Source organism: Serinus canaria, chromosome 6 (genome assembly GCF_022539315.1).
Source record: "Serinus canaria isolate serCan28SL12 chromosome 6, serCan2020, whole genome shotgun sequence".
In the NCBI taxonomy this organism is placed as follows: domain Eukaryota; kingdom Metazoa; phylum Chordata; class Aves; order Passeriformes; family Fringillidae; genus Serinus; species Serinus canaria.
The window spans coordinates 18,345,949-18,362,670 of record NC_066320.1 but is presented as its reverse complement, the minus strand read 5'-3'; the positions used below and the strand labels follow the sequence as shown (position 1 = coordinate 18,362,670).

Here is a 16,722-nt window from a genome sequence, read left to right as displayed (position 1 = left end):
GACACACATACAGGTAGATCTATCCTGTCCTACAGGCAGCCAGTCATATGGACATCACTCTGGGAAGATGTATGGGAGGCAGGGTCAATGATCTCTGTGTTCTGCATGCTCCTGGGGTGTGGGATGCTCAGTGCTGTTTCTCCAAGGTCTTTCCTCCTGCCAATGCTTTTTGTCACTTACTCCTCTCCTGTATTTTTCCAACATCCCATTGGTCAAAGACGTTTTTGCTGATTCCCCACTAGGTTGGAAATAAATTGCACTTTATCACAACTGCTAGTATACTGAGGGAGCAAGAGGCCATTGTGTAGAGTGATGGGAAAGGGCTCTCTAGCACTCTGAAAGCTTTACAAACCTTGCTTTCAGTTTGGAAGGGAATTTCAACAGAAACCACTGAAAAACACTTCAGAAAACACTGACTGTATGTTGGTTTGTGATTGTTCCCATATCCCTCATAATTCTCAACCACAGCTTTGTGCTAGAGGCTAGATACACATGGGTGGGTATTTTTGCTCTTGCTAGCAGTGGGACAACAGGAATGCAAGCTTCCCTTTGATGTCCAGAATCAAAGTATTGACAACAGTAAGAGAGGGATGTGAGTTTTGAGGTTGTATCTTCCCTCAAAACAGGAAAACTGCCTATGTCCAAGGCTCTTCCCAATACTCTTTTATTCCTCTCATGAATTTGTTAGTACTGTTTTCCTTTCCTCTCCCACATACAGGAAATAAGCCTGAGCTCTCACACTTCAATATGCTTGTCACGCTATCTGTGCAGAAACATTTCAGACTCCTTGTACTGAGCACTTCATTTCTCAGCCACATCTTTTCAAGAACTGGCAGCCTGCAGAATAACTTTGAAAATAATTTATTTCATATTGCAGCAGTCCTGTATACTAGAGCTGTCTTTAACCATTTCTGTGTTCTCCTGGTACCTCAATGTAACAATGATGTTGTTTCTGTCATCTTCAGGTGTTTGGTTTTCTTGCAGAGCAGCTGTGACTGCACTACGTTTTGCAGCATGGATGAGCAGCTGATGTGGGTGTGCACAACAAAACAGCCCTTGGAATTTCTGAACAAACATCTCACACTTGGGCACTTTCAATTTGCAGGGAACCTGAGTAAGATCATCCCTCTGTCCTCTTTTTCCTATGTTCCTGTTCTTTTGTTGTAGTTATTTTAAAATAACAGTTGTTTTGGGTGTACTATTTGCATGACACATGGTATTGTTTTGCAAAGTTTTGGCTTTCTAAAGAGAGGACTTTGCCTTTGTAATCTGCTTTTCAAAATGTGCCAAGTCATTCCCTGGGCAAGTTTCTGTTTCGGTTTTCATTTGCTTTTCTGATGCTGTTTCCATAAAACAGGGAAGTTTGGGCTTTGGTTTCCTTTTTCTTATACAGCCCTAGTTTGAAAATTTTGTCAGAAGCAGGAGGCAACGGAAATTTGGATGTGCTGCTGCAGGTCAGCAGAACTAAATCACCTTCAGTCCCTGGTCCAGTTACTCAAAGCTTGATCCAGCTCCACCCTGCACTGCTGACTGCAATGTAGACACATACAGACTCCTTTGGAAAACTGCACAGTAAAATCAATCCTCCTATTTGATGCACAGTGTTACAGTTAAGAGCAAAAAATTATGATGTATGCTAACCACCAGAGTTAATGGCAGTCTGAGCTGAGCCCTGCAGACCTCTCCTAAAGGAAATCTAACTTGTTGCTCAGGGACTTTCTTTAAACCATCGTTTTTATACTGAGGTAGGGGAATTCCAGTGTGATGAAAGAAAAATGATCATTTTATTTCACTGTCAGAAATTTATGAGCTTTGGTGGCTCCATTTTAAGATCCCTGTAGTTCAGATTGGTCAGTTCCCTGCTCCTCTGGAACCCTGAGAGGTGGACCACCTTCATTTCTGCTGGTCAGATGCTTCACACAGAGAGACAAAGCCAGAAGTCAAGGGAAGAAAAAGTTGAAGTCAAGCATCTGCCAACACAGCTTTAAGCTACATTCATGCCTTCCTGGATGGGACATGGCATAGGGAGCAGCCTATCTACCAGGGCATGTGAGAGCATGGAGCTCTCCTTCCTTCCTGTCTGTCTTGGCTGTGCTTCTGCACAACTGCATCCTATAAAAGATGGCACAGCTGACCCCACTGCTGGGCTGCTTTTCTGAAAGGCAGATATTTTATTCTCTTAGTTATGTGAACCCTGGCCAAAACAGAACCAGGAGCAACACATTTGCATGGTGTGTCAGAGCTGAGCACAGAGAGCCCAGACACAGACCTTTTACACAATGTTCATCAGTCCATGGCTGCACAATTTGGCCCATGGCTGTTAAATCATCTGACTGCAGCAGCTTGAAGGCTTTCCTTCAAAAAGCAGCAGAGTGTGTGGATTTTGGCAATATAGCAGTGGATTAGATACTTAGAAAATGCAGCTGGACTAGAGGCTCCAAAGTGGGGTGGAAGGCTTTTCTGACTGTTTAGCATGGAAGGTGCTTAAGAGCTGTACAGCATACACTGGGCAAAACATGCTCTGTGTCATTGAGACCTTTAACAGGCTCAGTCTATGAAACAGGTAATGAGTTCAGAGCTACGTCCTGCCTTTCCTTCAGGCTCCTGCTTGATGCCATGCACAGATTTTAGCTGTTCCCAAAGGCTATGTACTGCCTTCCCAGCTATGTGGCATTTTGGAGGAATTCCACATGGCTGTGGGCACCCAACACTGGCAGGGGTTGATTGCCAGCCTCTGGCACCCTGTGGCCAGCCTTACCTCACCCTTTCCAGGTCCTGTGGTCAGGTGGCAGCCATGGGACCCTACCCCACACACCCAACACCCTGGTGGGCAGGTGAGAGCCAGCCCAGGTAGCTCTCCTCCCGTTTTGGCTGAGTCCTGATACTGGCTGGAGATTTTCTCCAGGGAACTGATGACAGAAACAAAGAAAGTCATCTTTCTTACCATGTAATCTGGAAAAATCAAACCTTTCCAGTGAAATCACCCCTTCTGTTGAAAGACTTTGTGAGATTTGCACAAATGGGTGTGTGAAAGGGAAAGGCCTCACAGCAAAGCTGCCAGCACTATACCAGTCCTTTGAATTTAGGAGCTGAGTTCACTGCACTTGGTGATGGAAGAAAGGTAAAGTGTTTTTTCATTAGAATGATCTCCTTTATTCTGATTTATTAACCTGAGTAAAAGCAAACTTAAACATGACATCTATAAACTGCACTATAAGAAAGACAGGAGTCATGTTTTATGCAGATTTTATTTTTTTTTTAATGAAGAAGATGCTTTAATTGTATCAATTTCTGCATTAGAAAAGTATCATCCACTCTGAAGGTTGCCTTCCAGAAATGATGGTTCTGCTGTGCTGCTAACCCTTCAGCTCCTATTTCTCTGAAGGTTTCAGACATTAGAAGAGGCTTACAAACATTGCTTAGAACAACAGAGATAATTATTTTTACCGAGAACTGGGAGCTTTTTGTATAGAAAACTTGCACACATATACAAAACTCCATATACACACAAAAGTGCTTTTATGAAAAATAGAAATTGTATTTGCAGCAGAGTAGAATCTACACAGCAACACCTATATTTCAAATTAATCAGGTGTAAGGCAGGTAACTTTTTTTTTTCAAGTACTCTTCCTGGTATACTTTGTAGACTCATAACACCAGAGCTTTCCCTTAAAAAAAAAAAAAACCAAAAGAACAAACAAACAGCCTGCATTTTTAATGTATGCAGAAACTTACATTGATTAAATAATGCAGGACCTTGCATTTAAACCATTCCTTTTCTTCAAATTATGAGTTCTTTCCTCTTATAATTAATCCTATAGCTGGAGTCTTATATTGCACCTTTTAGTAAACAAGTCATAAAACTTCTTCAAGTCCTTAACAACCAAAAAAAGGCTAGAACTTTTTTTACAGGAAAGATATTGCTACAAAATTTGTAATTATTACTTTTGCATATAATAACTTACTTGAGTCCAATCAGAACTGCCAATGAAGATGTCATTTTAAAACGTTGTTATTTATATTAGAGAAATAATAATTCAGAAATAATTTTCAAGTTACTCTGTGCAAGGTCCCTTCCAAACTAGCATTATGGGCTTTACTTAGCTCAGCACTCTCATTGTCAGAGTTTCCACCCTCCTGAGTGCAAGTTTTGCTTTGCTCAGTGTCAGGATTATAAGACTGTCCCCCTTCCTGAGAGCTGGAAATTGCTGCCTTCAGTTTTTGCTCAGTTTTATCAGCTATAGCACACATTTTTAACTTTCTCAGGCTGCTTATTAGGGTTCCACAGGCTCCCTTCATCCCATTTCTTTGATACCAGACTCGAAACAGCCTAATCTTCTGTTCAGATGTGTCACCAGGAAAATCCTGAATGCTCTGGTCTATGGCAGGTTCTGGTACACCGTGGTGACGAACAAATGTCTTGACTTCTGTGAGTGTCATCTCTGCCACAATATCAGGAATGTGGCTGCTCAGGTCAACATCTAGAAGCAGGAAAGGAAATTAATGCACCTGGCTCTTTTATCTTACTGGGTTTTATCACCTGCACTCAGAAATCTGATAAAATCTTCTATCCAAAGGACATTAAGTTTCAGGTATTTGTGACTCAGTATGGTTTACAAATGATTTTTTACAATACATGGCAGGTCTGTTTTTACATGTTCCTGCCAGATGCTAGGTATTTCAAAGATTCAGGCTTGCAGCCATATTGCTTCCTACCACCTAAAACAGAGCATCAGTTCCCTCTGTAACCTATTCTGTCCTTCTCTATCATGGAAGTGTGGCCACCTCTCACGTACCCATTTTTCTCAAAACAGCATTGGGAGAGGTCATGAAACAGGACAGGTCTTCTGCTGTGATACAGTCTTGGAGCTTATCTTTTTTCCTGCTGTGTACCACTCCTGTGGATTTGCCCTTGAACAGAATGTAGGCTTGTGGATCTTCAATCCCACTGTGGACTGCTCCCTAATCGTAAATATCCATGGTTATAGAAACAGTTTGCTGTTCCCTAGTGTCTGTGCCACATGCAGAACTGAAATTCACTTGTAGACAATGAGTAATTGCTCCCTATACAACAGAAATTCCTCCTGAGGCAAGACTTCCATGATGCCACTAGGTGCCTTGATGAGCATTATTTGAACTGGCACTTCTTTAGCAAGTGTTCGCTTCTGTGCTGGAATGACAGGTCTGGACAGTGGCAAAGTCTGCACAAAAATACACTCTTTTTTTTTTTTTTTTTTTTTCCCAGTTTATGAATTTTGTATCTGTTTTTTCATTCTACTGAATTTTGATAAATTATTTGTCTCTTACCTGGAACTATGAGAGGAACATATATGAGAGGTTCATTCTCCTGGGAAAAAAAAGCAGGAGAGAAAAAAGTATAAACAACCTTTGTAAAACCCCACACTTATATAAGAGGATAAACACATTTCATTACACTTCTTGTATTTTCTTCTATTTTTCTGCATGATTCCTGTTTCATGAATGAGAGAGTCAGACCAGACAGAGGGACCTCTTTTGACTTGGGTAAGTTTGGGGAGTCACCTTCTAATGCCTAGAATTCTGCATGGGGACAGGAACATCCTGGGTTGGTGGAGACCTGATGATTTATGTAGTTTTGATCGTGACTTAGTCATGTGACTTAGGAAGCATTCCAACAATCCTAAAGAAGTAATACAGGGTTTCTCTTACTTCTCCCAAATGAATTCTTGTGGTGAAATTTACTTCATTCATGTCATAGAAGAGAGGCACACAAATGTTTGGGGAGACCCAGTGCAGTTTAAATGGAAAAAAGTTCTCTGCATAAAGCTGAGTTTTTTATGATCAAAGCAACAATACTTACTTTTTTGTAAACTCCATTACATCGGTCCTTATTGATTGTAAGACCCTTCTGTTTTCTCTTGTCTGAAACAAAAAAAGCATTTTTAAAATCTAGGGTAGGATATCTCTCCTTTGGACTCCAAGAATATAAAATTATATTTGAATAAGCATCAGAATATCTCATTCAGAGTATAATAGGAATAAGTAGGGAATCACTTACACCAGACTACTGCTGCAGCTATTATTGCTAGTAGTACTAACAAAACTCCCAAAGCAATGATCCACCTCAGCGTTGCTGGTTCTGTTGGAACATTGGAAAATATGCATGAAAGTTAAGTCAAGAAATACAAAACAGCAGCACACCAAATTTTAAACAAGACTGTGTCAGATTTTAAAGGCCCTCCGAACAACAAAAGCCAAGTATGTTAAAGATGTACCTATGGTGAGCTGCCCCCAAAAAGGGGTCACAGCTCCTACACCTGCCCAGCGATCAAGGGAAAATCATACTCTGCAGGTCAGTAGAGGGCCCAGTGGGACTAAGGCCCTGAGCTGTCAGGAATTACTGTGGCCAGTGTGTAGAACAGGGCAGTTGCAATTGCCCCTCAAAATACAGCACGTGCTGGACCTTGCTATATTTAACTGGTACCTTTTGTTCCGCACACAGTGTCTGAAGCTGCAGTACATTGCTTTTCAATGACACCGCTTTCACATCTGCAGAAAATATGAACACAAATCGTTAGGGGATTCTTTTTTCTCTCTTAACCTGTTCAGAGAGCAAATCAAAATTTTCTAAGATGCTTTATCAGGAAAATATTTCATATTTTGCTGATAAATATGCTGGTTTCATATTCCGAATTCCTGATCTTGGGGTTTAATAGGTATGAAAATGGCATGGAAATTTGTGGCAGTGGGAAAACATTTGAAATTATTTTTCAATGTAACAGCAGATCACTCAAAGACAACAGGAAAGCTCAGATACTTTATTAGTAATTTTGAAAAGCATATACAGACTCAGTGGATATATATTTTTTCTGCATGCCTTTCGAAAGCTTTCTTGGCTGCAAATTGAGGTGACTCAGTCAGCTCAGGTGCAAAGGAAAATTGGTATGCTTTCCTTGAGGTTATAGATTACCTTATCCTCTGTCTTGAAACCAGCTGGAAGAAAATGTGATTACATATTAACATGTTGATATGTAGTGATGAAGGCATGAACTTACATGGTACATTGAATGCAAGTGTCACATCCTGCAGGACTGCAGAAATAGTTCTTTGCACAGGCACACTGCGTGTCCTCTTCTGGGGTACAGTTCTTCACAACCTCCAAACCTAAAAACAGATTTCTTAAGCGTATTAGTCTGAAAAAGCAGGCTTCTGCACACAAAGTCTTGTCCTCAGACTTGCTGCTAGCTCCACCTCTGCTGGAACTGGCGAGGCTTAGGTTTATAATACACACACGGAGCTTTTCTAAGGAGCTGGGCTGGTGGAGCTGCCAGAGAGACCTCTGCTGGACAGGAGCGCAGAAACCTCATCACACAATGCAGCTCTAAAACCCATCACACAATGCAGCTCTAAAACCCATCACACAATGCAGCTCTAAAACCCATCACACAATGCAGCTCTAAAACCCATCACACAATGCAGTTCTAAAACTCATCACACAATGCAGTTCTTGCCAGAAGAGGACTCATTCAGCACAGCCAAATCCCAACTTCTTTTCCCGTTCAGAACTGTAAAGCCAGAAGGAAACTCAGAAAATCACACAGCCAATCTCCCTACTTGATAGTGGAGATGGGTTCTTTGCACTCCCTGACAGACAAAAAGTTTTACCTTCTCTTGAAGACCTCCAGTGATGGGGAATTCCACTCTCTCTTTTTTGACTAACATATCCATGTTAAGTATTCCTCTTAAGAATCAAAACAAATTATTAATTTTCTCCTATCCTCAGTTTATATGATAATGCTATCTCCATCTATGAAAAAAATACTTCTGCATTAAAAATTACTGTATCTACCTACTATGAAAGCTATTTTCATAGGCATATAAAAACAGAACCAGTTTTTGAGTTACTACATTCAGCGCCCTGCTGTAATTTGAAGCTACTTGATATTTCAAAATTTGATGAAGCTCTAGTGTGACATCAGTGCTGAAGTAACTCATGAAAATAGTGGATATGAATGATCATAAGAATGGTTCACATGGAACTTCAGTGGTAATTTTTCTCTTGCCTATTGTCAGTCTACTGACTTCTCTTCAGCTACGTTACTGTCTGTGGAATATTGTGACTATTGTGACTAGTTTTAATAATTGTGACACATATAAAATACTGAATTGTTTCACTCTTACCAATTTCATCACCCACACAAAAATGTTTGTTAGAGCAGAAAATGAGAGGAAAGTTTTCTATCCATACTGAGGTCCTAAAGGAAGGGGAGAGCACTAAAGATTGATATTCCAACAGATGATCTGAGTACAACCATATTGGAGTTGAGAACTGTCTCTCCATTCACTAAACTTGATTTTGGGTATGAGGAATGAAGAACGGTCATTCCCTAAATCCAAGCAGAGCAGATCTACAGGACAACTGGTGGAACTGGTAGGAGATAAATTTAATGGATTAAAAACAAAAAAATCTGTGATGGGTATTTATGCAAAAGGTAGTGAATTTCTGCCTTCACCCAGCAGGTTCATGAACAAAATAGACACTGAAATGACTAGGGAGGGACAGATCTTCCAGTGTCCTTTCCCTCAGCTGTGGATGCTGATAGACTGCAGGGAACCGACCACAGAAAGCAGGCAGGTGAGTTTGTGTTATCTCTAAAGAGCCCCTCCTGCCTCCACTGCTGAATGCAGAGCACTGGGGTGGGTGGGCACTGCTCTGCCCCAGAGGGCTTGCCTTACAGCCTGGCACACGTATCCCACGCTGCACCTTGGGTGCCTTTCAAAAGACAACAGTTTTAAATAACATTATCAATTATGTGAAAGGCTACAAAAAAAATCATTACTTCTTACACCCCTCTTTTAAACAGAGGGTGGAGAAGGGGGAGAACTTGCCTTCCTTGACTCTAACCAGTTTGTACAGTGTCTGCTTTGCAAGGACTTTGGCTAAGCAAAGGCAGATATATGGAGAAATAATGGACCAACTATTTTTCTTCCTACTTTGTGCTTGGTGAAAGGGAACTGGAGGATAAACTTACTACTTTCTCACAAATTCACTCATGTCCTACCACAAACAGTTTGACTCTACATGCTAACCATGACTAGGTATTGTGGAGACTTTTCAGTGAAATCCTGTATGAAAGAGGAGTCATTGCTGCAGTTGCTATTTCTATAGACATACCAAAGTTGCTGTCACACAATTTGCATCTCCAACACTTGTCAAGGTCATTAGGGTGATTCATGAATTCCTTTCCTTTCTGACATGGAGCACAGTGTTTGATTACATCTGTTGGGCAGGAGACATTTTTAACAAAACCTGTAGAGACAGAAAACCAACCATTTAGAGAGCAGCCACCAGCTCTAAGACTAACCTCAGAATTTCATTTTTAATCCCTAATACTTTTGATTCCAAATATGGAATGCATATTCCTTGGGCATGTGTAGATGCACTCCAGGAATGTAGTATACATAACTTTTGATTATCCCCACTCTTCCTCCAATTTAATACTGCAGGAGAACACACAAACAAAACTGTACATGAAAAATTGGAAAACCCACAAATGTATGGAATCCCTTAGGCAAAAGCATGTGTTTTCACTTTTTCAACCTTTTTCAAATATGTGTATATTAATTCTTGGCTCTTTTGTAACAAGCTTGTTATGAGAGAACTACTCTCTACAGTGAGAAGTTATTGGTGCATTAAGCTAAAGAAATATCTTTGAAATGTCCTGTAACAAAACAAAGATACAGCTGGAATGAAGCACTGCATCCAGGAAACCATCTCATGCCACTTCAGTATCCCAGCACAAAGCAATGTGCATGCTGTGGTGTCCCCTGTCAATGACTTCTCAACACAAATCGTACTCACCACTTCTACATTTCTTGCAACACTGAGTCTCTAAACTGTATTCATCCTCCTTGCAGTTAACTTCCCTCCTGGAAATGATCCTCCTATTAGATGTTATTACAGCTTCAGTATCATTTTTACACTGTGTTTCAATAATTAGGAAAGCCACCTAGGAGAGAGTAGAAAATTAGACAAAAAATTGTTTAGAACTGTGCACTGAAACTGTGTGTTTTAGTACTAGAGGAATTACATTAATAGTGTTACTCTATATCTAAACATATTAATATTCAATCCCTTATTAAAACTGTTAATTACAGTTTTATAGACAATGAGGACCCATATTAAAGCCATGAACCCTACCACTACAAAAACTCTCCTTTCAAATTAATTTACAACAGATCCATTTCTTTGAATTTTTTGCACTGTCAATTGTACTGTCAGTTTGCACTGTAAATTGCATAGTGCTGGGAGGTTTTTATGTTTGTTTTTACTTCTGTCATTAGGCAGTAGAGGTTTACTAGTGGCCCCTGCCCTGCCTCTTCTCATTATAGTAATAAATCACTGTGTCCCAGAGGCCAAACCATGGTTTTTGTATTATTTTGGAAAAAGGAGGGAGAATGATAAGGATAAATCTGATATAGTTTGTCTTCTTCTCAGGCAACATTTTCTGGGGAATTCTCTATTTACTCTGCGTGCACTAAATATGAGATGTCTATATAATGGAGCTATGGATGCTGACCATAGCTTCATTTAGATGCAGAAAACTCTTTATCTTAGGTTACCAAAAAAACATTTTGGATATCAAACTGGGCTCTCAAGTGAAGGAAGTGTTATCTGTTGCTAACTAACTGATGTAACCAATAAGACCACTGCCATCTACAGGTAGCCACTTCTTTTGATCCTCTAGTCTATTCACATGTGAGAAGGTGGAAAGAATTTTATTTCCTTAGCACCTATCTGCTTAAAATGAATATAATATTAGTTACTGGACTGCAATTAAGAAGGCCTTTCTTTGCACCTGGAGGTGAAGCTCCAGCAGCTGAAACAGCATAATTAGCACTGGAGAAACTCTGGGTATGGATGCTCAGCTCATCACTTCCCCTGTTTGGTGCTCTCTCTTCCTTTGCTGCCAAAGCTTTCAGGGTGCTCTCCTCTGAATTCCAGTATAATGATGTTAAAAAATTAAAGTCTCCACAGAGGCTTTCAAGTGGATGTGTCAAATTAGAGTGATTTGTTTTCCTTTTGTCTAGGGCAGCTACCTCACAAAACACTGGATTAGAAAGTCCAATTAAAAATAATCACTAAAATATAGTCAGGGATGTATGACCAGTCTGGTTTGGTTTTTCCCAAAGCAGTACGAAGGAAACTTGGAGAGAGTCATGCAGAAAATAGAATATAATCAAAGAAGGAAACATATTTCTAAATCACTAATACCAGCAGAACCTTGCTTCTTTTACCAAATGCCTGCAAACATAGTGTGTGCAGAGACATGTGCTGCCTCACACCAACAAAGCTCTCTGCCTCTTGTTTGTGCTTTTATCCAGATGGGCTGTGCTGGTATGAGGGGCTACAGGAGCAGAACATTTTCAGATGGATGCCCTCTGCTCCTGCTCACGGAGATGAACTTCCTGGTACACTTACAAGAAGTGGGGGTGACTTCTCAGAATCTGACACTTAAGCAGCACCAAACACCTACATTGGCTCTGCTTGCAGGGATATCCTACAACATCTTCCTGTGGAAGGAATAATGATAAAATGGTGAAGACTTTTTTTCAAAGCAACGCCAGAATTTTTTCAAACATTTTTCCTCCTGGATTTGCACCCTTGTAAAGCAATCCATTTGCTATTCACAAATTTTGGTGTGTCTCATAGGAAAAAAAAAAAACAGAAAAGAGTCAATAGTCATTCAGCTTCCTGTGCACACCTTAGCTGCTTTTTCTGTTGTCACTGAGCAGTGAACACTAATATCAGAAAGGAAGCAGTTTAGGGGCTTTTATACAGGCAGGGATGATAGGTGGTTTTTTATGACGTGTACACTCAAGCAGTGGTTGTATGTTTTCAGCCTAGAATGAGTCACAGAGACTCTTTTAACTTTCTCAACCTAAAAAAAATAGTTTTAGTATCTGAACTGAAGACTTAGATTGCACTAAGCAGTCAATGGGAATAAGATCAATCAGCTGGGGACATCTACCCTTAGCAGAACCTCTAAAAATATGAGACCAAATATTCTGGTTTTGCTGCATTTGTGTTGCCCAGACAATGAAAAGAGTTTTCTACCTGCTCCCTCTCCTTCATTCCAAGAATCCTGCAAAATGCTTTCACCAACCTGTTTTCATCTGCATTTCTAGGGCACAGTGACAAGAACTTTCATTTCTTTGAATACTCGTGTCATTTTGGGATTCTCAGGCCTCCAGTTCTTCCTCAGTCAAAGTATTCTTCAGGACATCTCAGTCTATCTCAACAGAAAAGCTTCTGCAAGACACAGCCTATAGGTATGTAATCTTAGCTTGGGAAGTGTGTGAATGTGTAATTTGCATACAGGACTTTTTAAAACTTTACAATGTCAACCCTGAGAAAAAAAAGTCTCTGTTTTCTCCTGTTACCTTTATAATACATTTTATTTTTAGCAAGCCCCTTCTCCCATTTCTCATCTATAGCTGCTGATGGATGAGAAGATTGATGGTTACAGTATGTGGCCTTTTTTTTCCACTCTACATTCGTTACATGGACTAAGGTGCATGAGCTCATCAGGGGCTTTCTAAGTGTTAAAAAAGGAGGAGGAGGAGGGATTTTTCTTGCTTTTTTTTTTTTTTGCCTCGTGGAAGTTAAGTTGCTAGAACTGTCTTCATTTTAATATGCTTTTCTCTGTTATTAATCTCCCTTGTATTAACTCTGTCAGGCTGGCCTTTTCAAAGAGTAATTTCACTCAAAGAGTAGTCTTTAGAGGATTCTCTACTCCAATTATTTCACTATGACAAGAAATTTCTTCTTCCAAAACCTCGAGTATCATTTTTCCTACAAGTCTTTTTTTTCTCCCATCAAGGCTGAATATCAGTTAGTACCAAAGTAACCTCTAAAAATAGTATTTCACATTCTAAAATCTTTTATGAAAAGAACAAAAAGAATCCAGTTCGATTTTTTAAAGCCCAACAATGGGAGTTGGTATTTCCCCACATCTAGAAGCACCTGAGCTTCTTAAATTCCAAGGGAAATGTGTGTATGTAGTATCTCTGAGAGCAAATAGCCTCAGTCTGTTCAGTACCTTAAAACACACACTGTTCAAATTCAATCCCTTTCATATCTCAGCTGACTCACATGCAAACTGAAACAACACACTGGGGCTAGGAGTTGTATGATTGGTTATTTTCTTGGGTTTTGCTTTTTAGAAGTACTTACTACTGAGCAGAGTGTAGTAAATACTACACAGTTTGGAGAGTTGGGAGAGATATTAACAGCTCTCACCTCACTTTGTTGAAGCTAAGCATGAATTAGAGCTTGACAGACAGAAATCTAGCAACTCTCACCCTTTTCCTTTTCTAACACAAGATGGTTTTCTTGCGATTTTCTCTTTGTTCAGTGAGTTACTGCAAAGATAAAGGTGGTTTCTGTGGAAACATGCACAGACATGTTTCCAGAATTGGGCCCTTGTACTTTTTGCTTGAGTCTTGGGACATCCCACCATTTTATGGCTGTTTATGCATGTACATGTAAATGTGTGTATTATTTTTCCATTATTTGAGGAAGAAAGATCAGTGCAGTAATGCAGGAGCCTTGTTTTCAAAAGCATGTCTTCTGAACTTCCAGAAAACTGCCTGCTCTGTAGTCATATCATAATTACAAAATATTTACATAACAGTTCACTCTCTGGCCTGTTCCTCTGGGGGGCTGTCTTGAGGTGATTTTATGGTGGTACCCCATTCCCTAATGGCCTGCTGCATGCCAGGAGTGGGTGAAGATGAGCCAGGAGGCTGGGCTGGAGCCTGGGAAGACCGGGCACGGGCTCGGTTCAGCTCTCTCTCTGGTGTGCTTCGGGCTGTGACTCGGACTGTTCCCTCACTGCCCTTGCTCCAGCTGTATCCCTGCTTGCTCAGGCAAGATCTTTCCCCACCTTTACCCCTGGACTTCAGCAGAAATCATTCAGTGGTTTCTTTTTGGTTTTTTTTTTTCCACTTGATCTGTTTTGGCTTGCAGTCCAGGGAGCCTTCGGGGGTGGTGGGAAAGACCCAGGCCAGCAAATAAAGGACACTAAACCCCACTGGTTTCACCAGCTGTGAGGAGCAGACCAGTGCCAGAAGCTCAACAGGTCCCTATCTACTTTTGCCTGAGCTGCTGCATGGATTTTTTTTCTTCCTTTTCCTGAGACAAAGGGAGCAGCCACCATCCTTGCCCCCAGACCATGTGGCTCGGTTGGGGGCATGGGGTATAAGGTTCAATTTATTTTTACTCTCCTGTGCCTTGTGGGTATCTTGCTTTGTTAGTAAGCAGGGTCTTTTTTTTCACTTTCAACCACTTGTATTAATTGCTCTCATTGGCAAAAAGGGATTATTGGAGCCCTTGTCTTTAGAGGAAGCATTCATCCTAGAGCATTTTCTCCTAAAATCTGTCTCTAAACTGATACAAGTGTGTCTCTCAGGGGTACATAGTTTTGTAGCTTTTTCTACATGGAGAACTCAGATGTTTTCTAGCTTCATAGGGCATTGCTATTTTTGCATGACTATCCCTAAATCTTCTTTTACTTGAGTTTAGCATGGAGTTCCTTGCAAAATTGAGGTCTCATTCAACAAACTGTTTTCATGTTCTGGTTTAACCAAATAATATGCCAAACTCTGACCAGGTTTACTGTTTTATAAGTAGTGAAACAATATGCTATTTAAAACAAAAACCTTTTTAAAAATAGAAATTATGTAGGAATGCTACAGACTTTCTAAGGTATACTGAAATCTGGAAACAACTGGAAAATAAGAAGAGAAATTATATATTCTCTGGAGCAGTGTTATAAATGAAAGTATTTTTAATCTTAAGACATATATTCTGAATAGTTCTAACATACTGACCTACACTGACATTTCTAGTCACTAGTTGCCTGCTCCTTTACAGGAACAGGTAATACACACTTCTGTCAGCAGATGAGAATCCTACTTTGTATTTAATTATGCTTTAATGATTTGTGCAGGGGCATGGATAGAGCTCTCTAAAATACTTTAAGTATTTTACTACCTGTTATGCAGCTGATCAGATCATAATTTGAGTGGTTTATACATTATACAGGTTGATTTTAACCTGACAAACCACAAAACAAATGGCGTTTGTTAGCAATAAAACCACATCGCGAAGAGACTTCGGAGGTCAGCTGCAGCGAGGTGTCCGGAGCAGGAGAATTGGGCTGGGGAAGCAGTGTGTTCTGCATGCACACTTCCATCTGGCTGTGCTGTCCAACAGGGCTCACTGCCACCCACCTCATCCCCCGACAGCCCTGGGCTCGGGGAGCGGGGCTGCCTCGGGGCACATCCCGAGCCAGGGCAGCCGCACGTCCCTGCACCTGCCCGGGTCTGCTGCCCTGGAGCTCCCTGTCTCTGCAGCAAGGCACCTGGGCCAGCGGAGTCCCTGTGCTGGCCACTGACTCACTTCCTTACTTTTCCTGCTGACGGCAGCCGTTCGGAATGGATCTGTGTCAAGGTAACTTTGCTGATGAGAGAGACACGAGATCGAAGCTCTCAGAAGCTGCAGGGACTCACTGTGTGCACAGGCATGGCCCAGGCGAAAGGGAAGGCCCTGCCCTACTGCTGCCAGTAAATGCTGTACACTGACGCCAGGCTATTCCTCTAGCTTCTCCTGGGTCATTGTCATAGCGGTTCAAACTCCTGCTTCACAGGTATTTGCTTTTATGTTGCCTTCCCAGCTCGCTGGTAGGGATCCACTGAGGTGCAGCGCAGGTCGGCTCTCACCGAGCCTGGTTTTAGCCCGGGCACGTCCCGCACCTCCCCGTGCTGGCAGAGCGGGGACTCTTCACCTGCCTCGCCCGCCGCTCCGGCCGCTCTGGGTGCCTGCGGACCAGTGCCAGCTGTCCCTGGGTGTCCCCACCTAGAGATCACCATCCGACAGCCACCTGCATGCATCCCCCTTTTCTTCCGTCCGCTTTACACAACACGCACTTCACTGAGCACCCTGCAGAAGTGCCTGAACTTGAAAGTGAGTTTTTTCCACTTAAAACATCGCCTAACGAATTGACTGAAATGTCGATAACAAGTTTGCCGCGGCCGGTGCGAGCAGCAGCCGGGCAGCGCTCCTCGCCCGGCGGCGCCGCACTCCTCGTCCCCGCCCGGCCCCGCTGTCCCGGCCGGGGCTGTCCCCGCCGCCCGCCCTCTGCCCCACTCGGGCGGACACTTACGAGGAACAGGGCAAAGAGCTCTCGGGCCACGCCGCCGCCGTCCCGCACCGTCCCCATGCCGCCGCTGCCCGGCACCTTCCGACGGGAAGTGGCCCGGCGCTGCGGGACAGCCCGAGCTGCCCGCGCCCTGCCCCCGGCTCCTCCCATGTTGGCAAACACGGCCCGGCCCGCCCCGGCACGGCATGGAACGGCACGGAGCGGGGGGCTGGGCTGGGCTGGGCCGGCCGTGGCGCCGGGGGGCCCCGGCGCGGTGATCCGACCCAGGGCAGGGGCTCCGGCCGCCAGGGGAGCCGCGGACACCGGCGGGACAGCCCCGAGCTCAGCGGCCCGCGGTGACGGGGAGCGAGGGCACGGAGCTCCTGCCCGGGTGTCCCGGGAGCCGCGGGGATCGCGGGTGCTTGGCCGGGACACCCGCTCGGCAGCTCGGGGATGCCAGGCACCGCCCCGAGGTCACCAAGCCAACAGCCTTAGTGCTGGGAATGAGACATTGGATTCCTGTACTTCAGGTGCTGGG

The 16,722-nt window shown here is 42.7% G+C and overlaps 2 protein-coding genes across 2 annotated transcripts in view; one reads left to right on the top strand and one right to left on the bottom strand.

Annotated features, from left to right (window-relative positions):
• Positions 1-3,229: 3,229 nt before the first annotated feature.
• FAS (Fas cell surface death receptor) lies at positions 3,230-16,370 on the bottom strand. Its single transcript, XM_018910808.3, has 9 exons — positions 16,209-16,370; positions 9,842-9,989; positions 9,155-9,289; positions 7,035-7,143; positions 6,464-6,528; positions 6,038-6,118; positions 5,840-5,901; positions 5,308-5,347; positions 3,230-4,481 (listed from the first exon to the last, which is right to left on the bottom strand). Exons 1-9 carry the CDS (start codon positions 16,353-16,355, stop codon positions 4,051-4,053), a joined length of 1,218 nt encoding a protein of 405 aa, XP_018766353.1. The 5' UTR covers positions 16,356-16,370; the 3' UTR covers positions 3,230-4,050.
• Positions 12,186-16,722, top strand: part of ACTA2 (actin alpha 2, smooth muscle) — a 29,571-nt gene continuing 25,034 nt past the window's right edge. The window contains exon 1 of the mRNA XM_030241474.2: positions 12,186-12,312. The gene's annotated coding sequence lies outside the window, so the exon portion shown is untranslated. The remainder of the gene's footprint in view (positions 12,313-16,722) is intronic.